Source organism: Carlito syrichta, unplaced genomic scaffold (assembly GCF_000164805.1).
Source record: "Carlito syrichta isolate Samal-C Ts95f unplaced genomic scaffold, Tarsius_syrichta-2.0.1 Scaffold309703, whole genome shotgun sequence".
Taxonomy (NCBI): Eukaryota; Metazoa; Chordata; class Mammalia; order Primates; family Tarsiidae; genus Carlito; species Carlito syrichta.
Genome location: NW_007253799.1, coordinates 354,680 through 374,021, shown reverse-complemented (window position 1 = coordinate 374,021; position 19,342 = coordinate 354,680). Strand labels below are relative to the sequence as shown.

General features: G+C 47.1%; 1 protein-coding gene across 2 annotated transcripts; it reads left to right on the top strand.

The window, feature by feature from the left end:
• The first annotated feature begins 6,281 nt into the window (after positions 1–6,281).
• On the top strand, positions 6,282–15,855 carry LOC103270022 (cytochrome c oxidase assembly factor 7). Of its 2 annotated transcripts, none has more exons than XM_008067558.2 (3): positions 6,282–6,396; positions 8,663–8,803; positions 14,612–15,855. In XM_008067558.2, the coding sequence occupies exons 1-3, from the start codon at positions 6,291–6,293 to the stop codon at positions 15,058–15,060; spliced, it is 696 nt and encodes a 231-aa protein (XP_008065749.1). In that variant the 5' UTR covers positions 6,282–6,290; the 3' UTR covers positions 15,061–15,855. The 2 variants fall into 2 exon arrangements, with proteins under 2 accessions (XP_008065749.1, XP_021573025.1); XM_021717350.1 differs by having other exon boundaries at positions 6,288–6,453.
• The last annotated feature ends 3,487 nt before the right edge of the window (positions 15,856–19,342 follow it).

Genomic DNA, 19,342 nt, shown 5'->3' with positions numbered 1-19,342 from the left:
GACTGGAGTGCAGTGGCCGCTCCCGGCCACCGCAGCCTCGACCTGCTGGGCTCCGGCGATCCTTCCGCCTCAGCCTTCCAAGTAGCTGGAATTACAGGCCCGCGCTACCACACCCGGCTAATTTTTTTTTTATTTATTGTAGAGATGAGCTCTCACCAAATTGCCCAGGCAGGTCTCGAACCCTCAGGCTCAGGCAATCCACTCACCTTGGCCTCCCAAAGTGCTGGGATTACAGGCTGAGCCACCGAGCCCGGCGTAAACAGCACTTTTATCATTTTGTCTGTTTACAAAAGTAATGTGTAATTATAATTACAGGCCAGACTCACACCTGTAATCCCAGTGCTTTGGGAGGCAGAGGAGGGAGGATCACTTGAGGTCAGGAGTTCGAGACTAGGCTGGGTTTCATAGTGAGACTCTGCCTCTACAAAATAATTAAAAATTAGCTGGGCATTGTAGTGCACACCTGCAGTCCCAGCTCCTTAGGAGGCTGAGACGGGAGGATCATTTGAGCCCAGGAACTCTGGGCAGCAGTGAGCTATGATTGCACCACTGCACTCTAGCCTGGGAGATAGAGACCCTGTCTCAAAAAAAAAAAAAAAAATTACTATAAAAATAAATATGGAATACAAACAGTGCGAGTGCCCTGTACACTATAACATTACTTCTTCCTAGCCCATAGTTAGCAGTTATTAACAGTTCAATGTATCTTCCCTCAAGGTTTTTTCTATTTATATGCAAGGGTTAATTTTAAACACAAATGATGTTATACTACACTTTTTTTTTCATTTAACAATGCACTAGCACATCTTTCTTTTTTTTTCTTTTTTTGAGTCTCATTCTGATGCCCAGGCTGGAATACAATGGCATGCTCACAGCCACCGCAGCCTCAACCCTCTGGGTTCAAGTGATCCTTCTGCTTCAGCTTTTCAAGTAGTGGAACTACAAGCACGCACCCCCACACCTGGCTAATTTTTTGATTTATCATAGAGACGAAGTCTCAACCAAGTTGCCCAGGCTGGTCTCAAACCCATGGGCTCAGGCAATCCTCTTACCTCTCAAAGTGCTGGGATTACAGACATGAGCCACCGTGCCTGGACTGTTGTTTCTATTATAAGAACAGCAGCAGCAGCAACAAATACTGGAACACATATTTATTCATTGTATATAATAATTTCTGTAGAAATTGAGTTTATAGGACAAAAACTTAAGCCAATTTTAATGTTAGTACTTATTACCAAATTGCTCTCCAAAGAAAAGAGGCATCAATCAATCTACATTACCACCAACAGTGTATGGGAATGCTGGTTTATCAGCAATCTCATAAACATAAGGTGCTAATTTTGTTCATCTAGTAGATGAAAAATGTGGCACTATTTTTAATTTGCCTTCCTTTGATCATTAGGAGGAACATCTTTTTTTTTTTTTTTTTTGAGTCGGAGTCTCACTCTGTTGCCCAGACTGGAGTGCAGTGGCACACTCCCGGCCACCGCAGCCTCGACCTGCTGGGCTCTGGCGATCCTTCCGCTTCAGCCTTCCAAGTAGCTGGAACTACAGGCACGCGCTACCACACCCGGCTATTTTATTGATTTATTGTAGAGATGAGGTCTCGCCAAGTTGCCCAGGTGGGTCTCAAACCCGCGGGCTCAGGGAATCCACTCACCTCAGCCTCCCAAGGCGCGGGACTACAGGCTGAGCCACCGAGCCCCCGGCTTAGGAGGAACATCTTATCATATGTTGATTAACCAGGGCTTCGCCTCTCCTTTTTTTTTTTTTTTTTTGCATCAGAGTCTCACTCTGTCGCCCACCTTGGAGTGCAGTGGCATGCTCATGGTCACCACAGCCTTGACCTGCTGGGCTCAGGTGATCCTTCTATCTCAGCCTTCCAAGTAACTGGAACTACAGGTATGGGCTACCATGCCCAGCTAATTTTAGTTTATTGTACAGACGAGGTCACACCAAGTTGCCCAGGCTGGTCTTGAACCCATGGGCTTAGGCAATCCTCTCACCTTGGCCTCCCAAAGTGCTGGGATGACAGGTTTGAGCCACCGCACCCAGCCTGGGTTTCTCCTCTTCCAAGAATTGCATGTTCTTGTTGAAATCTTGTGTTCTTCACTTTTGCATCCTTTAAGCTGCAGTCATTATTAAGTACCCAGGGAGTGTTTGCTGAATGAAGAGTAATGCTCTGAGGAATAAATGAAGTAATGTATCAAAAGTACTAAACCCATAGTTAGTGATCAATAAGTATTATTTAAATCTATGCCTGGAATTAGGAGGTGAGCTCTGTAACACTCCTGAATTCTTCCCATCAGGATCTGGGATGGTTGTGGTGGACTCCAGGATTACAGAAGGCCTGGCTTCTCCCAGTCCTCTCGCTGTGTGTTTTAGGGTAAATCACATAACTTCTCTGACCTTCAGTTTCTCTACAACAGCTTTGTCAACAACCTGAACCAAGCTGATAGAAAAGGGACAGTAGGCAAAAAACATGAGATTAATTAATGATAAACATTAATGTATTATTTCAGCAATTAAAACAATTAAGTTTAAAAAGTAAATGCAAACAAGAGTAGAGAGTAAACAAATCTACAGAAATAAGAACAAGACCAAATACAAGAAGCTGCTCTTTGATTACCTCAGATTTTCTTTTTTTTTTTTTTTGAGTTGGAGTCTCTGTCTCCCAGGCTGGAGGGCAGTGGCACACTCACGGACCTCTCAGTCTTGACTTGCTGGGCTCAGGCAATCCTTCTGCCTCAGCCTTCCAAGTAGTTGGAACCACAGTGCCACCATGTCCGGCTAATTCCTTGATTTATTGTAGAGACAAGATCTCACCAAATTGCTCAGGCCGGTCTCAAACTGATGGGCTCAGGCAATCTTTTCACCTCAGCTTCCCAAAGGGCTGGGATTATAGGTGTGAGCCACCATGCTCAGCTGACACTATTTTCTTTTTTACTTTTATTTTTAATTTCTGAGTAGAAATCTCAATCTGCCACCCAGGCTGGAGGGCAGTGACATGCTCCCAGCCACCGCAGCCTTGACATGCTGGGCTCCGTTGATCCTTCTGCCTCAGCCTTCCAAGTAGCTGGAACTACAGGTGTGCGCCACCACGCCCTGATTTATTGTAGGGATGAGGTCTTGCCAAGTTGCCCAGGTTGGTCTCGAACCCATGAGCTCAGGCAATCCTCTTACCTCAGCCACAGCACCCATCCAGATTTCCTTTTAAAATATGTGACTTCATACTTGGCTCAGCTTCTCTGCCATCTATTACCAAATCTCTATCGCCCTCTGCTGCTCAGGTGATCTCATTTCAACGCAGTTCAACTCCCCAAAGGAGATGAAGAAAAAAGTACCCCCAGACTTCAGTGATCTCCATCACCCTCATCAAGCCCTGCTCTATTCTTGACCCTGTGACCAACACAAAGGTCACAGTCTGATGAGGAACACAAACTTTCATGCCATTATAGGCAAGACAAGATACATTTCTGGAACGGGAATGACTGAGCCAGGCACTGTGCTAAGAACGTTGCATATGCGAACTTTTCGTTCTTCTGACATAAGGCTGTAAATGGAACTGGGCTTGGTGGCTCAGCCTGTAATCCCGCGCCTTTGGGAGGCTGAGGTGAGTGGATTGCCTGAGCCTGCGGGTTCGAGACCCGCCTGGGCAACTTCAGAATATCTCTACAATAAATCAAAAATTAGCCAGGCGTGGTAGCGTGCACCTGTAATTCCAGCTACTTGGAAGGCTGAGGCAGAAGGATCACTGGAGCCCAGCAGGTCGATGCTGCGGTGGCTGGGAGCGACCACTGCACTCCAGTCTGGGTGACAGAGTGAGACTCCAACTCAAAAAAAAAAAATGTAAATGGAGCTGCATTTACAAAAAAGGAATCAGGCTCTTCTGATTGGTTTAAGGTCACAATTTAGTAAACATGGGACACAGATTCTGAACTAGAATCAGTCTCCCCTCCAAAGTCATTCCTTTCCTGCTACACTACACCAGAATAACCAAGTGGTGAGGAGCACTGAAATGGGAGCATCTAATTTTTTTTTCTAATCTATTTTTAATGTGTGTGTGGTTGTTACACCTGTAAAGACTTTACAGAGGAGAGGATTTCTGATATGGGCCAAGAAGAGTGGTCCAGGTCTCAAGAGTAGAGATAAACAGGAACATAAACTTGGGACCTATTCAGATAACAGAAAGTTGGGTGGGATGTGGAGGAAAAGAGGCAGAAGATGAGGCTAGAATCAGACTGAACAGGGCCTTGAAGGTCGAGCTACAGATGAGCTCAGACCAAAGTTCAGGAATTCCTGACCTGGGCCATGTGTACTGAGGCATTCCCTAAGGTGATCAGGGGTATGAGACACTACATGTAAATGTGGCACATCACCTGGAATGTCAATTTTACTCAAAGGCTTGAGGGAAAGGCAATCTTCTTATCCTTTGAAAGATTATGAAATTGAATGTAAAATCATATGAACTTTAAAAATATAACTGGCGCCGGGCTCGGTGGCTCAGCCTGTAATCCCGCGCCTTTGAGAGGCTGAGGTGAGTGGATTGCCTGAGCCCGCGGGTTCGAGACCTGCCTGGGCAGCGAGACCTCATCTCTACAATAAATCAAAAAATCAGCCGGGCGTGGTAGTGCGTGCCTGTAATTCCTGCTACTCGGAAGGCTGAGGCGGAAGGATCGCCGGAGCCCAGCAGGTCGAGGCTGCGGTGGCCGGGAGCGGCCACTGCACTCCAGTCTGGGCGACAGAGTGAGACTCCAACTCAAAAAAATAAAAATAAAAAATAAAACTGGGATTTCAGATATGTCCCAGCTGCTGTAGGCTATCCTCCAATAAAGTGGTTGGAAATAGTCCATTCTCTGCAGCTATCAGGGACAGTTTAGTAGTGGAGCCATTTCGAAAGCATTGCTATAGATGATGGAAAGCCATGGATCGAGATCCACTGAGGGTTCTAGGCTAGGGCTGGATGGGATTGAAAGATAAATAGGAACTATCTTTGAAGAACTTTCCATCTAGGCTTTATGGATCTGATGAGTCTTAGGAGCAGGAGAACAACGTGAAAAATAGGTGACGTTCCTCTTCTCTTCTCCATCACTTGACATGCGTCTCTGTCTCACTCATGGTTTTATTTGAAAAAATATGTATTGCTTACCCTCACTTACTATGTGATTTTGGATAAAGTTACTTCACCTCTCTGTCCTTCAGTTTCCTTATCTGCAGAATGGACATAATATTAATATCTAACCCATAGTGTATGTGACGCCCACAGTGTCACAGGGAGTGTCAGAATGGAATTAAGTAAGTTGATTCATATAAAATTCTCGGAAATAGAGCCTGGAACAAAGTTCAGTTCGGTTTAAGCATTAGCTATTATAACAGTGACGTTACTACAACCTCTACTGCTACTGTGCTCCTGTCATTATCTCCCAGTCATTCATTGCTTAGGTAATTTACGTTGGTGACCCAGACGGGTCTGGGAAGAGTATTTAGAGATGAATCAGACTTCCCATGGCATTTTGCACTGACTTGATTATTGATTTGTCCAGGTCCTCAAAATGCGTGCTGAAGGAATAAATGAATGTCTTCCTACTAAACTGCAAGCTCTTAGAAGTCAGGGACCACACTTTCCAGCTGTTACACCCCTAGAACAACGCACCTGGAAAGGCACACAGTAGGCGCTGAGGGATTAGAAGCGGATAAACGACTGCAGGCAGAAAAATCATTTGGCCACAAAGCGGACACGGACGAGGTGCTGCAGGTCGGCGCGGTGGCTCAGCCTGTAATCTCAGCACTTTGGGAGGCAGAGGCAGGAGGACTGCTTGAGTCCTGGGGTTCAAGCCCGGCCTAGGCAACATAGTAAGACCTCATCTCTACCCGCCCCCCCATAATAATAATAATTTTAAAGACTAGCCGGGCTTGGTGGCGCGCGCCTGTAGTCCCAGCTACCCGAAGGCTGAGGTGGCAGGACGGCCTGAGCCCAGGAGGTCGAGGCTGCAGTGAGCCGTGATCATGCCTGAGTGACAGAGCCCCCGGCTCGGGGGGAGAGAGACCGCCACCAGCCCCAGGAATGGGGTGACCGGGTGCAGCGAGGCCACGAAGCCTCAACGGCGCGAGGACCGACGGGAAGGCCAGGAGCGCCGCGCCGGGCGCTCGCGAGCCGGGAGAGCGTCACGACGGCGACCCGCCGCTCTCACGCCCCGCCCCTCCGCCGGTCACGTGACGCGGGGGCGGCGCGCCGGGCCACCCGAGCACCCCGGGCGGGGCGAGTCCGAACCCGCGCCCGAGCCCGAGCCATGGCCACCATAGTGGACTTCCAGGACGAGGAGCAGGTGAGGTCCTTTCTGGAGAACATGGAGGTGTTGTGCAACTACCAGTGCTACCGCGAAAAGGATCCGGACGGTGAGCGCGCGGCCCGGGGACACGTGGAGACGCGTGGGGGGGGGCGCGGGCCGAGAGGTCGGGCGGGCGACCTCCGACAGGCGCTGGAAGGGACACGTGGCGGCCGGGGACTCGTCGGGACGGGATCTGTGGGACACGCCCGACCTCGCGTGTGTTAGGAGGGGGGCGGGGACAGGGCCTGGAAAGGCCCAGGGGCAAGGAGCGGGCGTGCTGGGGCCCGGGGGATGGAGGGGCTGGGGTTTGGGGGTTCGGGGAATGGAGGGACTGGGGATGCGCCAGCGAAGATAAAAGTCCATGTCCTCCTTGAACTTACAAACTGGTGGGGGGAATCGGATGGAAATTCATGAAATAGTGTTAGGAAGTAAGTGCTGAGAAAAAAAGAGCTGGGTGAAGGGGACCAGGAGTTCATGTGGGCGATTTTAAATGGCGTGATCAAGGGAAATCACCGAGAAAGTGGCATTTGAACAAAGCCTGGAAAAAGGAAAGGGAGAGAACCATGCAGATTGCTAGGTAAAGGAAGTCGCTGATGAAAAGGCCCTGAGGAAGAATGCACCCTAGGTATTGGGTGAGTCTTGAGTTGAGTTGAGAGGATGGGTGGATGGTGGTGTCCAGAGGGGACCACTCAGAGCAGCCAATACTTCTGGGTAGTTTTCTTCTTCCTACTTTATTTGTTTGTTTGTTGTTTACTTGAGTTGGAGTCTCACTCTGTCATCCAGGCTGGTGTGCAGTGGCACACTGGCACGCTCACGGCCGCTGCAGCCTCAACCTGCTGGACTCAGGTGATCCTTCAGCTTCAGCCTTCCAAGTAGCTGGAACCACAGGCGCACGGCACCACGCCTGGCCAATTTTTTTGATTTATTGTAGAGAGGAGGTCTCACAATGTTGATCTCGCTGGTCTTGAACCCATGGGCTCAGGCAATCTTCTCGCCTCAGCCTCCCAAAGTCCTGGGATTACAGACGTGAGCCACTGCGCCTGGCTATTTATTTATTTGCTTGTTTGTTTTTAGGCAATGAAAAAAAAAAGGGCACTGGCCCTACCTGCTAATAGCTTGCAGCCTGGTTTCCAGAAATGGCATAGCTATTTTTTGAAGCTAACCATAGCACAGACCATGACATAACCATAACACAGAGTTGTGCAGGGTGATGGCTCATAAAGAACCTAGGTTGTTCTTTGAGGACTGGTTCATGCCCTAAGTATAAAGAGAGCTCAGTGGAATTGGGGACACTGAGGAGCAGTGTGGTTGGGAAGACTTGGAGCTGAGGTCTGGAGGGATAGTTGTGTCGGTTAAATGGAGGAGATGTGGGAGAATAAAGTGCTATCTTTTGGAAGGTTGTAGTCAGGCAGTAGTCAGAATTCTGTTTGAAGCAGGAGTCTGGGCCACACCATGTCAGGTCTTGAATGCCAGAGTAAGGAATTTAGACTTTGTTCTATAGACAGTGAACAGCCGTCCATGTTGTTTGAGGAGCGAGTTCATGGTAGTGTATTGTGTAGAATACACAGAGCAACAGAGTAGGGAAGGGTGGACACGTGAGAAGGGCTGGCTGCAGTACTTTAGAAGGAGACCTGAGAAGAGGCTATAGTTACTATAGCAACCGGCATCACTGTTTCCTTGGAAACTGATTATTTCAGTTATCTGACCTGGATACTCTCTGTTCACATCTCTCTGTTTACATCCTTACTCCCCTAAAATCCATTTCTTCTCGTAGATAAACTGATATTTTACTTTTTTATATTAAATATTTATTCGATTGTTAGCATACTTGTTATCAATGCCCAATTATATCCCCTCACACACTTCCTCCATACCCCTCTTGCTCTGTTGCCAGGCTGTGGCCCCATCATAGCTCACTGCGACCTCTAACTCCTGGGATCAAGTGATCCTCCTGCCTCAGCCTCTGGAGTAGCTAGTATTATGAGCACGTGCCACCACACCCAGCCCGAAGCTAGCAACACTTTAATCATGCAAGTCAGTGGATATTTAGGCTGGGCTGACAAGGAGTGGAAAGGCTGGTGAGCAGTGGAGTCAATGCAGGGGCCATCCCTAGTCCACTCATTGCTCAGTCTGTGGCTAAGGGGAGACAGTGCCATTTGTAGGAATGACTGAACACCATCTGCTTTCTTTGGGGCAAGGTCAGCTTGCCACACCTCAGGAGGACAGGGGCTGTCTTAAATAAAATACACAGTGTGACCTGCTGCACCTGGGCCTTTTCCTTGCTGGAGCAGCAGCCCTAGACATGAGGAATGGCTCTTGCCCTCTCCTCACAGGTTGCTATCGGCTGGTGGACTATTTGGAAGGGATCCAGAAGAATTTTGACGAGGCTGCCAAGGTGTTGAAGTTCAACTGTGAAGAGTACAAGCACAGTGACAGCTGCTACAAGCTGGGGGCCTATTATGTGACTGGAAAAGGTAAGGAGGGGCCTGTGTTCTTTGTCCTTGTCGTCGGTACCAGTGCTGGCAGCACAGCTGAGCTGCAAGGTGTGCTTTTTCGCAGAAGGGTCATCACAGGCATTGGGGAAGTGCGTTGCAGGAAGATTTGGAGATGAAACATCAGCAGAGTGATGGGGAAAAGAGTACCGCCTATCAAGGCAGGCAGACTTTAAGGAATGCTATTTGCAAGTAGTGGGAACTTGAGCCAATTGCTTTAACTCTGTGCTTCAGTTACATCACTTGTAAGTCGGAGGGAAATAGTAGTTGCTTTGTAGGGTTGTTGTGGGGATTAAACAGGATTAAACAGGTCAAGGCATCAGCATGTGCCTATGCAGAGTAAGGGGTCAGTAATTGTTAATTCCCTTATATATTTTTTCCTCAGTGATAACTGATTGTAATTATCACTAAAGTAGTGTTTAAGTTATCCATTGGTAAATAACAAATCACCCCTATAGTTTCTGTGAGTCAGGAATTTAGGAGTGGTTTAACTGGGTGCCTTAAGGTATCTCATGAGGTGCAGTCAAGATGTTGGCTGAGCTGGGCACAGTGGCTCACAACTGTAATCCCAGCACTTTGGGAAGCGGAAGTTAGAGGATTGCCTGAGCCCAGGGGTTCGAACCAGCCTGGGCAACTTGGCGAGACCTCATCTCTACAATAAATTTTTTAAAAATTAGTCAGGTGTAGAGGCACGTACCTGTAGATCCAGCTTCTTGGAAAACTGAGGTGGAAGGATTGCCTGAGCCCAGCAGGTCAAGGCTGTGGTGACCATGAATGTGCCACTGTACTCCAGCCTGGGCAACAGAGTGAGACTCCAAACTGAAAAAAAAAAACAAAAAACAACATTGACCAGGGAGCAAGGGTTGCAGTCATTGGAAGGCTTGGCTGGAATTGGATTCCTTTTTTTTGAGTCATACCCTCACTCTTTTGTCCAGGCTGGAGTGCACTGGCACGTTCACAGCCACCATAGCCTCACCTACTGGGCTCAGGTGATCCTTCCACTTTAGCCTCCCAAGTAGCTGGGACCACAGGCATACACCACCACGCCTGACTGATTTTTTGATTTATTGTAGAGATGATGAGGTCTCGCCAAGTTGCCCAGGCTATTCTTGAACCTTTGGGCTCAGGCAATCCTCTTGCCTCTGCCTCCCAAAGTGCTGGGATTACAGGTGTGAGCCACCACATCCAGCTTGGAGTTGGATTCTAAGATAGCTTACTCAAATGGCTAATGACAAAGGCCTGTGTTCATTGCCAGCTGTTATCAGGATAGCTCAGATCCTTGGGACATGGTTCTTTTCACTGGCTGCTTGACATGGCATCAGGCTTCCCCCAGAGTGAGTAATCCAAGAGAGGGAACAAGATGGAATCCACAGAATTTTTATGGCCTACCTTTGAAATTCACATACTTTTCATTTCTATCACATTCTGTATAGGAGAAGTAAGCTGGGCACGGTGACTCACACCTGTAATTCCAGCATTTTAGGAGATTGAGGCAAGAGGATTGCCTGAGCCCCAGGATTTAAGACCAGTCTGGGAAACTTATTTATTTATTTATTTATTTATTTATTTATTTATTTATTGAGTCAGAGTCTCACTTTGATGCCCAGGTTGGAGTATAGTAGCATGCTCACAGCCACCACAGCCTTGGCCTTCTGGGCTCAGGTGATCCTTCTGCCTCAGCCTTCCAAGTAGCTGAAACCACCAATGCCCACCACTATGCCTGGCTCACTTTTTTGTTTGTTTGTTTTTTGAGTTGGAGTCTCACTCTGTTGCCCAGGCTGGAGTGTAGTGGCACGCTCACAGCCACCACAGCCTCGACCTGCTGGGCTCAGGTGATCCTTCACCTCAACCTTCCAAGAAGCTGGAATCACAGGTATGTGCCACCGCGCCTAGCTAATTTTTGATTTATTGTAGAGATGAGATCTCACCAAGTTGCCCAGGCTGGTCTCAAACCCATGGGCTCAGGCAACCCTCTCATCTCTGCCTCCCAAAAAGCTAGGATTACAGGTGTGAGTCATGGCACCTGGTTTGAAGACAGGATTATAGACAGTATCTAAACTGAAGCACTTAGGGGAAAAAGCCAAAAAAAAACCTCCCCTGTGATTCAGTATTCACCAGTCTGACACACATGTATTGGAATTCCAGAAAGAAAAACAAGAATGATTGGAACAGAAAAACATATCTGAATAAATAACAAATGAAAAATTTCCAAATTTGATGAGAAATATCAGCCCACAGATTCATGAAACTCAGGGAACCTAAGCAGGATGACCAGGGAAAATCACACCTAGACACATTATAGTCAGTTTATTTATAAAGATAAAGAGAACAATCTTAAAGGCAGATAGGGAAAATAGACACACTCGGAAACAATGGTAAGAAACTGCTGACTTCTCATCAGAATCAGTGTAAGCCAGAAGACAGAATGACATCTTTTTTTTTTTGAGTTGGAATCTCATTCTGTCACCCAGACTACCATGCCCAGCTAATTTTGATTTATTGTAGACATGAGGTCTCGCCAGGTGGCCCAGGCAGGTCTCGAACCTGCGGGCTCAGGCAATCCACTTACCTCAGCCTCCCAAAGGCGCGGGATTATAGGCTGAGCCACCGAGCCTGGCTCAGAATGACATCTTTTAAATGCTGAAACCGAAAAAAAAAATTGTCAGACTTGACTCAAAATTAATTAATTATGAATTGTTTAAACTTGAATTAAAATGATTTTTATTTTTTGAGTCGGAGTCTCACTCTGTCGCCCAGACTGGAGTGCCGTGGCCACTCCTGGCCACTGCAGCCTCGACCTGCTGAGCTCCGGCGATCCTTCCACCTCAGCCTTCCAAGTAGCTGGAACTACAGGCGTGCGCTACCACGCCCGGCTAGTTTTTTGATTTATTGTAAAGATGAAGTCTCATCAAGTTGTCCAGGTGGGTCTCGAACCCGCGGGCTCAGGCAATCCACTCACCTCAGCCTCCCAAGGCGCGGGATTACAGGCTGAGTCACCAAGCCCGGCTAAAATGATTTTTTTTTTAAGTCAGAATCTCACTTGCCCAGGCTGGAGTGCAGTGGCTCGCTCATGGCTACTACCATTCTGCTGGACTCAGGCAGTCCTTCTGCCTGAGCCTTCCAAGCAGCTGGAACTACAGGCATGCACCACCATACCAGACTAATTTTTTTATTTATTGTAGAGATGAGGTCTGGTTAAGTTACCTAGGCTGATCTCAAACCCTTGGCTCAGGCAGTCCTCTTGCCTCTGCCTCCCAAAGTGCTGGGATTACAGGCGTGAGCTACTATGCCTAAAATGAATTTCAAACGGAGGTGAAATAAACCTGCTTTCAGATAAAAACTGAGAGAATGAATCACTAGCAGATTTAGACTACAAGAAATGCTAAACAAAGTTGTTTAGGCTGAGAGAAAATGATAACAGATGGAAACTAGGATCCATACAAAATAATAACACTGGAAAACGTGTGTAAATATAAGACTTTTTTCTCATATCTTAATGTCTTTTAAAAGACTGCTTAAAGCAAAAATAATAGCAGTATGTTACGAGGTTTACTATAAACAGGAGTAAAAACACATGACAGCAAAAGTACAAGGGATAGAGATGTGGTAAATGAAAGTATACTGTTGTAATGATACAGGCCAGGGGACCCCAAAGTTGGAGTCCTGCCCAAGAGGCCAAGTGGGTTCTTGGCTTCACATAGGAAAGAAGTCAAAATTGAACTGACAAGGTAAAGCAAAAGCAGGTTTATTAAAAGAAAAAAGGAACAGAAAGAACTGTCTCAGTAAGGACCTTGCACTGTCTGTGAAGTGGTGTAGTATTAGTTCATGCTCGGTTGTGATAAGTTAGGGATATATGCTGCAATCACTAGATAAACCACAGGAAAAAAGGAGGATAACTAAAAAGCCAATGGTGGAAGTGAAATGGAATATAAGAAATATACAAATCAAATGGAGGCAGGAAAGGAGAAAAATACGTTTGGGATAAGTGGGAAACAAGATTATAGACTTAAACTCCCATGAAAGGCAGAGGTTGTCAGACTGAATATAAAAACAAAGACCTGACTTGGCACGGTGGCTCAGCCTGTAATCCCAGCACTTTGGAAGGCCAAGGCGAGTGGATTGCCTGAGCCTGCGGGTTCAAGACCAGCCCAGGCAACTTGGTGAGACCTCGGCTCTACAATACATCAGAAATTAGCCAGGCGTGGTAGCGCACTCCTGGTAGTTCCGGCTACTTGGAAGGCTGAAGTGGAAGGATTGCCTGAGTCCAGCAGACCGACGCTGGGACTGCAAGTGCATGCCACCATCCTTGGCTAATTTTTTGGTTTTTTTACAGAGATGGGGATCTCACTCTGTTGCCAAAGTCGGTCTCTAACTCCTGACCTCAAGTGGCCTGCTATCCTGGTCTCCCAACGCACTGGGATTATAGGTGTGATCCACTGTGCCTGTGTGAATAGTTATTTAATGTCTGTCTCATTAGACCATAAGACCACAGGGGCAGGACAGTGTTGTTTGTTTCCCAGGATCTAGCACAATAATTGGCAACTAATAAACATTCAATATACAGTTGTCCCTTGGTTTCTGTGGGAAATTGGTTCCGGAACCCTTACCCCACCTCACTGCAAATACCAAAATACAAGGATGCTCAAGTCCCTTATATGAAGTGGCATCATGTTTGCATATAGCCTACACACCTCCTCCTGTATACTTTAAATTAACTCTAGATTACTTACAATATCTAATAAAATGCAAATTCTCTATTATCCCATATTATTTTAAAATTTGTATTATTATTTTCAAATTTGTATTATTATTTTCTTTCCTAATATTTTCAATCCATGGTTAGTTGAACCCATGGATGTGTTTAAATGAGCAAACATAGGTTGGGCGCTGTGGCTCATGCCTAGAATCCCAGCACTTTGGGAGGCCAAGGTGAGAGGATTGCCTGAGCCTGTGGGTTCAAGACCAGCCTAGGCAACTTGGCAAGAGCTCATCTGTACAATAAATAAAAAAATTAGCTGGGCGTGGGAGCACATGCCTGGAGTTCCAGCTACTTGGAAGGCTGAGGCTAAAGGATCACCTGAGCCCAACAGATTGAGGCTGCAGTGGCCATGAGTGTGCCACTGCACTCCAGGCTGGGCGGCAAAGTGAAACTCCAACTCAAAAAATAAATTAATAAATAAATGAACAAACACTTAAGTAAGTGGTTATAAGATGTCATCTCTCAGCCGGGTGTGGTGGCTCGAGCCTGTAATCCCAGCACTTTAGGAGGGTGAGGTGAGAGGATTGTCAGTCCAGGGGTTCAAGACCAGCCTGAGCAATCTGGTGAGACCTTGTCTCTATAATAAATCAAAAAATTAGCCGGGCATAGCAGTGCATGCCGTAGTTCTGGCTACTTGGAAGCCTGAGGAGGAAGGATTGCCTGAGCCCAGCGGGTCGATGCTGGGGTGGCCATGAGCGTGCCACTGCACTCCAGCCTGAACGACAGAGTAAGACTCTGACTCAAAAAAAAAAAAGATGTCACCTCCCCCATGAGGTAGATACTACTATTGTTCCAAGTTTTCATCTCCTTTCCTTATTTTGGCTTCTTCATAAGGTATTGTTTGAGCAAAAGATTGCATGACTTAAAAAAGCTGGAGGGTCTGTGCACTTTGTCAGGCTACCTTCCTTCCACGCTGCTCGAGCTCCTAGTATATGGACTTTATTCAGGAATTGTTCTCTAACTTTGGCCTGAGACATTTAGTTTCTGCCCTGGCTTGGATTTACTTTTTTCTTTGCTTTCCTTCCTCTCAGGTGGACTAACCCAGGACCTGAAGGCTGCCTCCCGCTGCTTTTTGATGGCATGTGAGAAGCCTGGAAGGAAGTCTATAGAAGCATGTCACAACGTTGGTCTCCTGGCACATGATGGCCAGGGCAATGAGGATGGCCAGCCCGACCTGGGGAAGGCCAGGGACTACTACTCAAGGGCCTGTGATGGTGGCTATGCTGCCAGCTGCTTCAACCTTAGTGCCATGTTCCTGCAGGGTGTCCCTGGCCTTCCCAAGGACATGGACCTGGCATGTCAATACTCAATGAAAGCCTGTGACCTGGGCCATATCTGGGCCTGTGCCAATGCCAGTCGCATGTACAAGCTAGGGGATGGTGTTGATAAGGACGAGGCCAAGGCTGAGGTGCTAAAAAATCGGGCCTGGCAGCTACACAAAGAACAGCAGAAAAGTGTCCAGCCCTTAACATTTGGGTAATGTGACCCACCCTTCCTCCCAGGCATCAAATAGCTTGAGTCTGGCACCTCCTATTTCTGAGGACTGATGCAACCCTTGAAGGTCAACCTGCTGGAGCAGGAAAACTTGGGACTTGAATCAGTAGCTCTGGTTACATTGATCCATTGCCCCGAAGTGTCACCTACTGGGAAGTAGCCTGCAGTGCTTATTTCAGCCGATGTCCCTTTATGTGGGTGTGTTCTGTGAAGATACCCATATTTATGGATCTTAGTTTTCAACTCTGTGATAAATAGAAGCAAACTGAAAGCCATAGAGATGGGTGTGGAGTATAGTGGGAAGTTGGAAAAGTTAACAGCCACAGGGTCTGAAGGAGTCAGCCATCAGCATCACCATCATCATCATCATATTAGGGCTTGAAAACCAGAAACTATCTTGACTTACGTAATCGAGGTCTTAAGGAGCTAAGAATAATAGTCTCCACTGCCACCCTTGACTTATGTAATCACTGGTGTGGGTTTTTTGCCTTTGGGATCAGATCTTTTGATAAATTTACAGAGATCAGGAGGGACGTGCAACATAAAGGCTAAAGGTCGTCGTGCCTTAGGGTTGCTAATGAAGATGAAGCAGAATTCACGGTTCCAGATCACATCCCCATGTAGTCACCTGGCGCTGCCTGTCATGCCGAGGGGGTGGATGATTTCCAAGGCAGCTTCAGCTAGGAGTTTGTAAGCAAGGACTTGGTGACACGTTCTGTCCCCCGGAACTGACCCTTTTTAACTGTCCCTGTGAATCTGTGAATAAATGATTTTGATGGAATTGTAGTTTGTGTTATCAGTATTTTCTCCGGATTCCAGGTACCGTAGAGTCTGTTCTTCATGGTGGTTGTACCTTTTCATGAACCTTTGCTTTTTCTATTATCTCCCTGGCTTGTCACCAGGGGGCGAGCTTGTCATTTTCCTGCTGATAACAGTACCAATCTGTCTACCACCTCCTGTTTTCGGCTTCCAGTCTTGCAGCTGTCCTAGAAGAAAGGTTTGCTGTGTGAATGAAGATTTGAGCACAGCGGCCTCCTCAAGTTGATAGAGGGAAGAGGGTCCTTCTCAAGTGCAGAAGGGAGGTTTTAAAAGACATAAAGTTCATTTTTATTTTATTCATTTTTTAAATTAATTAATTAATTAATTATTTTTGACTTGGAGTCTCACTCTGTTGCCCAGACTGGAGTGCAGTGGCTGCTCCCAGCCACTGAAACCTCGAACTGCTGGGCTCCGGCGATCCTTCCACCTCAGCCTTCCAAGTAGCCGGAATTACAGGCATGTGCTACCACGCCCAGCTGATTTTTTTATTTATTGTAGAGATGAGGTCTCTGCCCAGGCGGGTCTTGAACCCGCAGGGTCAGGCAATCTACTCACCTCAGCCTCCCAAAGGCGCGGGATTACAGGCTGAGCCACCGAGCCTGGCTCAGTTCATTTTTAAAAGGTAGAGTAGCTTTTGGTGTGCTTAAACCAGGCCAACAAGCATGTAAAAACATGTTCAACCTCAGTAATCACTGGGGAAATGCAAATTAAAACCACCATGAACTCTTTTTTTTGAGTTGGAGTCTTGCTCTGTCACCCAGGCTGGAGGGCAGTGGCACACTCACGGCTACTGCAGCCTTTACCTGCTGGACCCGGGTGATCCTTCTGCCTCAGCCTTCCAAGTAGCTGGAAGTACAGATCTGCGCCACCATGCCTGGCTAATTCTTTTGATTTATTGTAGAGATGAGGTCTTGCTAAGTTCCCCAGGCTGGTCTCGAACCTGTGGGCTCAAGCAATCCTCTCACCTCGGCTTCACAAAGTGCTGGGATTATAGGCGTGAGCCACCACACCCGTCCTCACAGTGAACTCTTAAAATTTAACAGGCAACAGACAACTTGATTTAAAGAAGGCCAAAGACCTTAACAGAACCTCACTAAAGAAGATATACAGATGGCAAATAAACATGAAAAACTTCATATAACATGCCATCAGGAAAATGCAAATTAGAATAACTGTGAGACAGCTATACAGCTAGTATAATGGCCAAAATCCTCAACACTGGCAACACGGGAAGCTGGTGAAGATGTGGAGCAACAGGGAACTCCCATTCACTGCTGGTGGGGGTGCAAGACGGTGCTGCCTCTTTGGAAGACAGCAGATTTTTGTTTGTTTTTTGAGTCAGTCTCACCCATGCTGGAGTGCAGTGGCACGCTCTTGGCCACTACAGCCTCGGCCTGCTGGGCTCAGATGATCCTTCTGCTTCAGCCTTCCAAGTAGCTGGAATTACGGGCGTGCACCACCACGCCCAGCTAATTTTTTGACGTAGAGATGAGGTCTTGCCATGTTGCCCAGGCTGGTGTCTAACCCCTGGATTCAGGCAATCCTCTTATCTCTGCCTCCCAAAGTGCTGGGATTGCATGTATGAGCCACCACACCTGGCTAATTTTTTGATTTATTGTAGAGATAAGGTCTCATCAAGTTGCCCAGACTGGTCTCATATCCCTGGGCTCAGGCAACTCTCTCATCTCCGCCTCCCAAAGTGCTGGGATTACAGGCATGAGCCACTGCACCCGGCCTTGCAATTTCTTACAAAGCTAAGTATACTCTTGCCATATGATCCAGCAATCTCATCCATGGTATTTACCCAAAGGAGTTGAAAACGTGTCCATAAAAAGCCAGCATACAGATGTTTATAGCAGCTTTATTCACCATTGCCAAAACTTGAAAACAACCAAGATATCCTTTAGTAAGTGAATGGATAAATTAACTGTTAAATCCAGACACTGGAATATTATTCAATGCTGGGGGAAAAATTGAGTTATCAAGCTCTGAAAAGTAGTCTAACCAGGGATGGTCATTGCAATTCATTTATTTAGAGTTGAAGTCTCACTCTGTCGCCCAGACTGAAGTGCAGTGGCACCATCATGACAATCATGGGGCACAGTGGCCTCCACCTCCTGGGCTCAGGTGATTGATTCATCCACCTCGTCGTCGTCCCCAGTAGCTGAGACTACACACCCAGCTAGTTTTTTTTTTTTGTAGAGACAAGGCCCTTAGTCATAGTCTAAGGTGGGGCCATGAACAATGGAGTGTGCATTAGCAGTGTCAAAATGTGACATTTCACAGAAGTTATTAAAATGCAAAGCATGATAATTTGCTGTTCACTGCCATCCAAGGCTGTTTCGTACCTGGGCTGCTGTGGGAGGTAATAGGTTGATAAGAGCAGCATGGGTGGGGTTCTCACTTTTGTGCAGCCTTTGAAGCAAGGTTTGAAAATGGGCTTTCAGACTGGTCACAGCAAGCAGGATCATTACTGTATCTTCCAGCCAGCAGGCATTCGGGTCATCATTAACAACAATTTTCTACATTTTTTCCTCCATGCCAGGCTTGGGCTGGATACAGGAAATTCAGCGAAGGCCTGATGGTCTAATGGGGAAGAAGGTTCATAATTGACTGGTGGTTTGTGTTCTCACTGAGATCTGACAGGATGGTGTTCGGTACTGTAAGAAAGGGAAGGCCGCAGGGTCCAGGGATTTGGCTTTTATCTTGTGAGTGATGCAGTCACGAAAGGGGTTTGAACAGGAGGATAAAATGATCATATTTGGAAACCGGATCACCTCAGTGTGGAAAATGAACTGGAGGGGGAAAGACTGGAGGCAGGGAGATCAGTTAGGGCGGCAGAGGTCAAGGTGAGACGTGGTGAGGCCTGAGCTAAGGCCTGTCAGTCCAGGAGAGGGAGGGGGTGAGAGGCTTAGGCAGCTGAATAAGCAAAACTTAGCCGTGTGGGGGTGAGGGGAGAGTGGAGTCAAGCATGAAGTCCAAAAACAACAAGACGACACACCTGCAATCCCAGCAGCTTGGGAGACCAAGATGGTAGAATTGTTTGAGCCCAGGAGTCTGTGACCAGCTTGAGAAACATAGCAAGACCTCATCTCTACAAAAAATCAAAAAAATTAGCCAGGCGTGGTGGCACACACCTGCTACTTGGGAGACTGAGGTGGGAGGATCACTTGAGCCCAGAAAGGTCCAGGCTGTGGTGAACCGGGATCATGCCACCATACTCTAGCCTGGGTAACAAAGTGAGACTCCGACTAAAAACACAAGCAAAGCAGGTTTTTAGCATGGGTGTCTAAGTGGTCAGTGGAAGCCATTCATACGACTTGGAGTCTGTGGGAAGGGGATGGCGACAAGAAACGTTTTGAGCTATTTGGTGACTTTTTAAAATTTAGAAGTAAGCTGGGCTCGGTGGCTCAGCCTGTAATCCCGTGCCTTTGGGAGGCTGAGGTGAG

Coding starts and splice junctions, on each gene's coding strand:
- LOC103270022 (XM_021717350.1), top strand. CDS start 6,291: ATGGCCACCATAGTGGACTTCCAGGACGAGGAGCAGGTGAGGTCCTTT. Junction 6,454..8,662: donor GGGGGGGCGCGGGCCGAGAG/GTCGGGCGGGCG, acceptor CTCTCCTCACAG/GTTGCTATCGGCTGGTGGAC. Junction 8,804..14,611: donor CTATTATGTGACTGGAAAAG/GTAAGGAGGGGC, acceptor CCTTCCTCTCAG/GTGGACTAACCCAGGACCTG.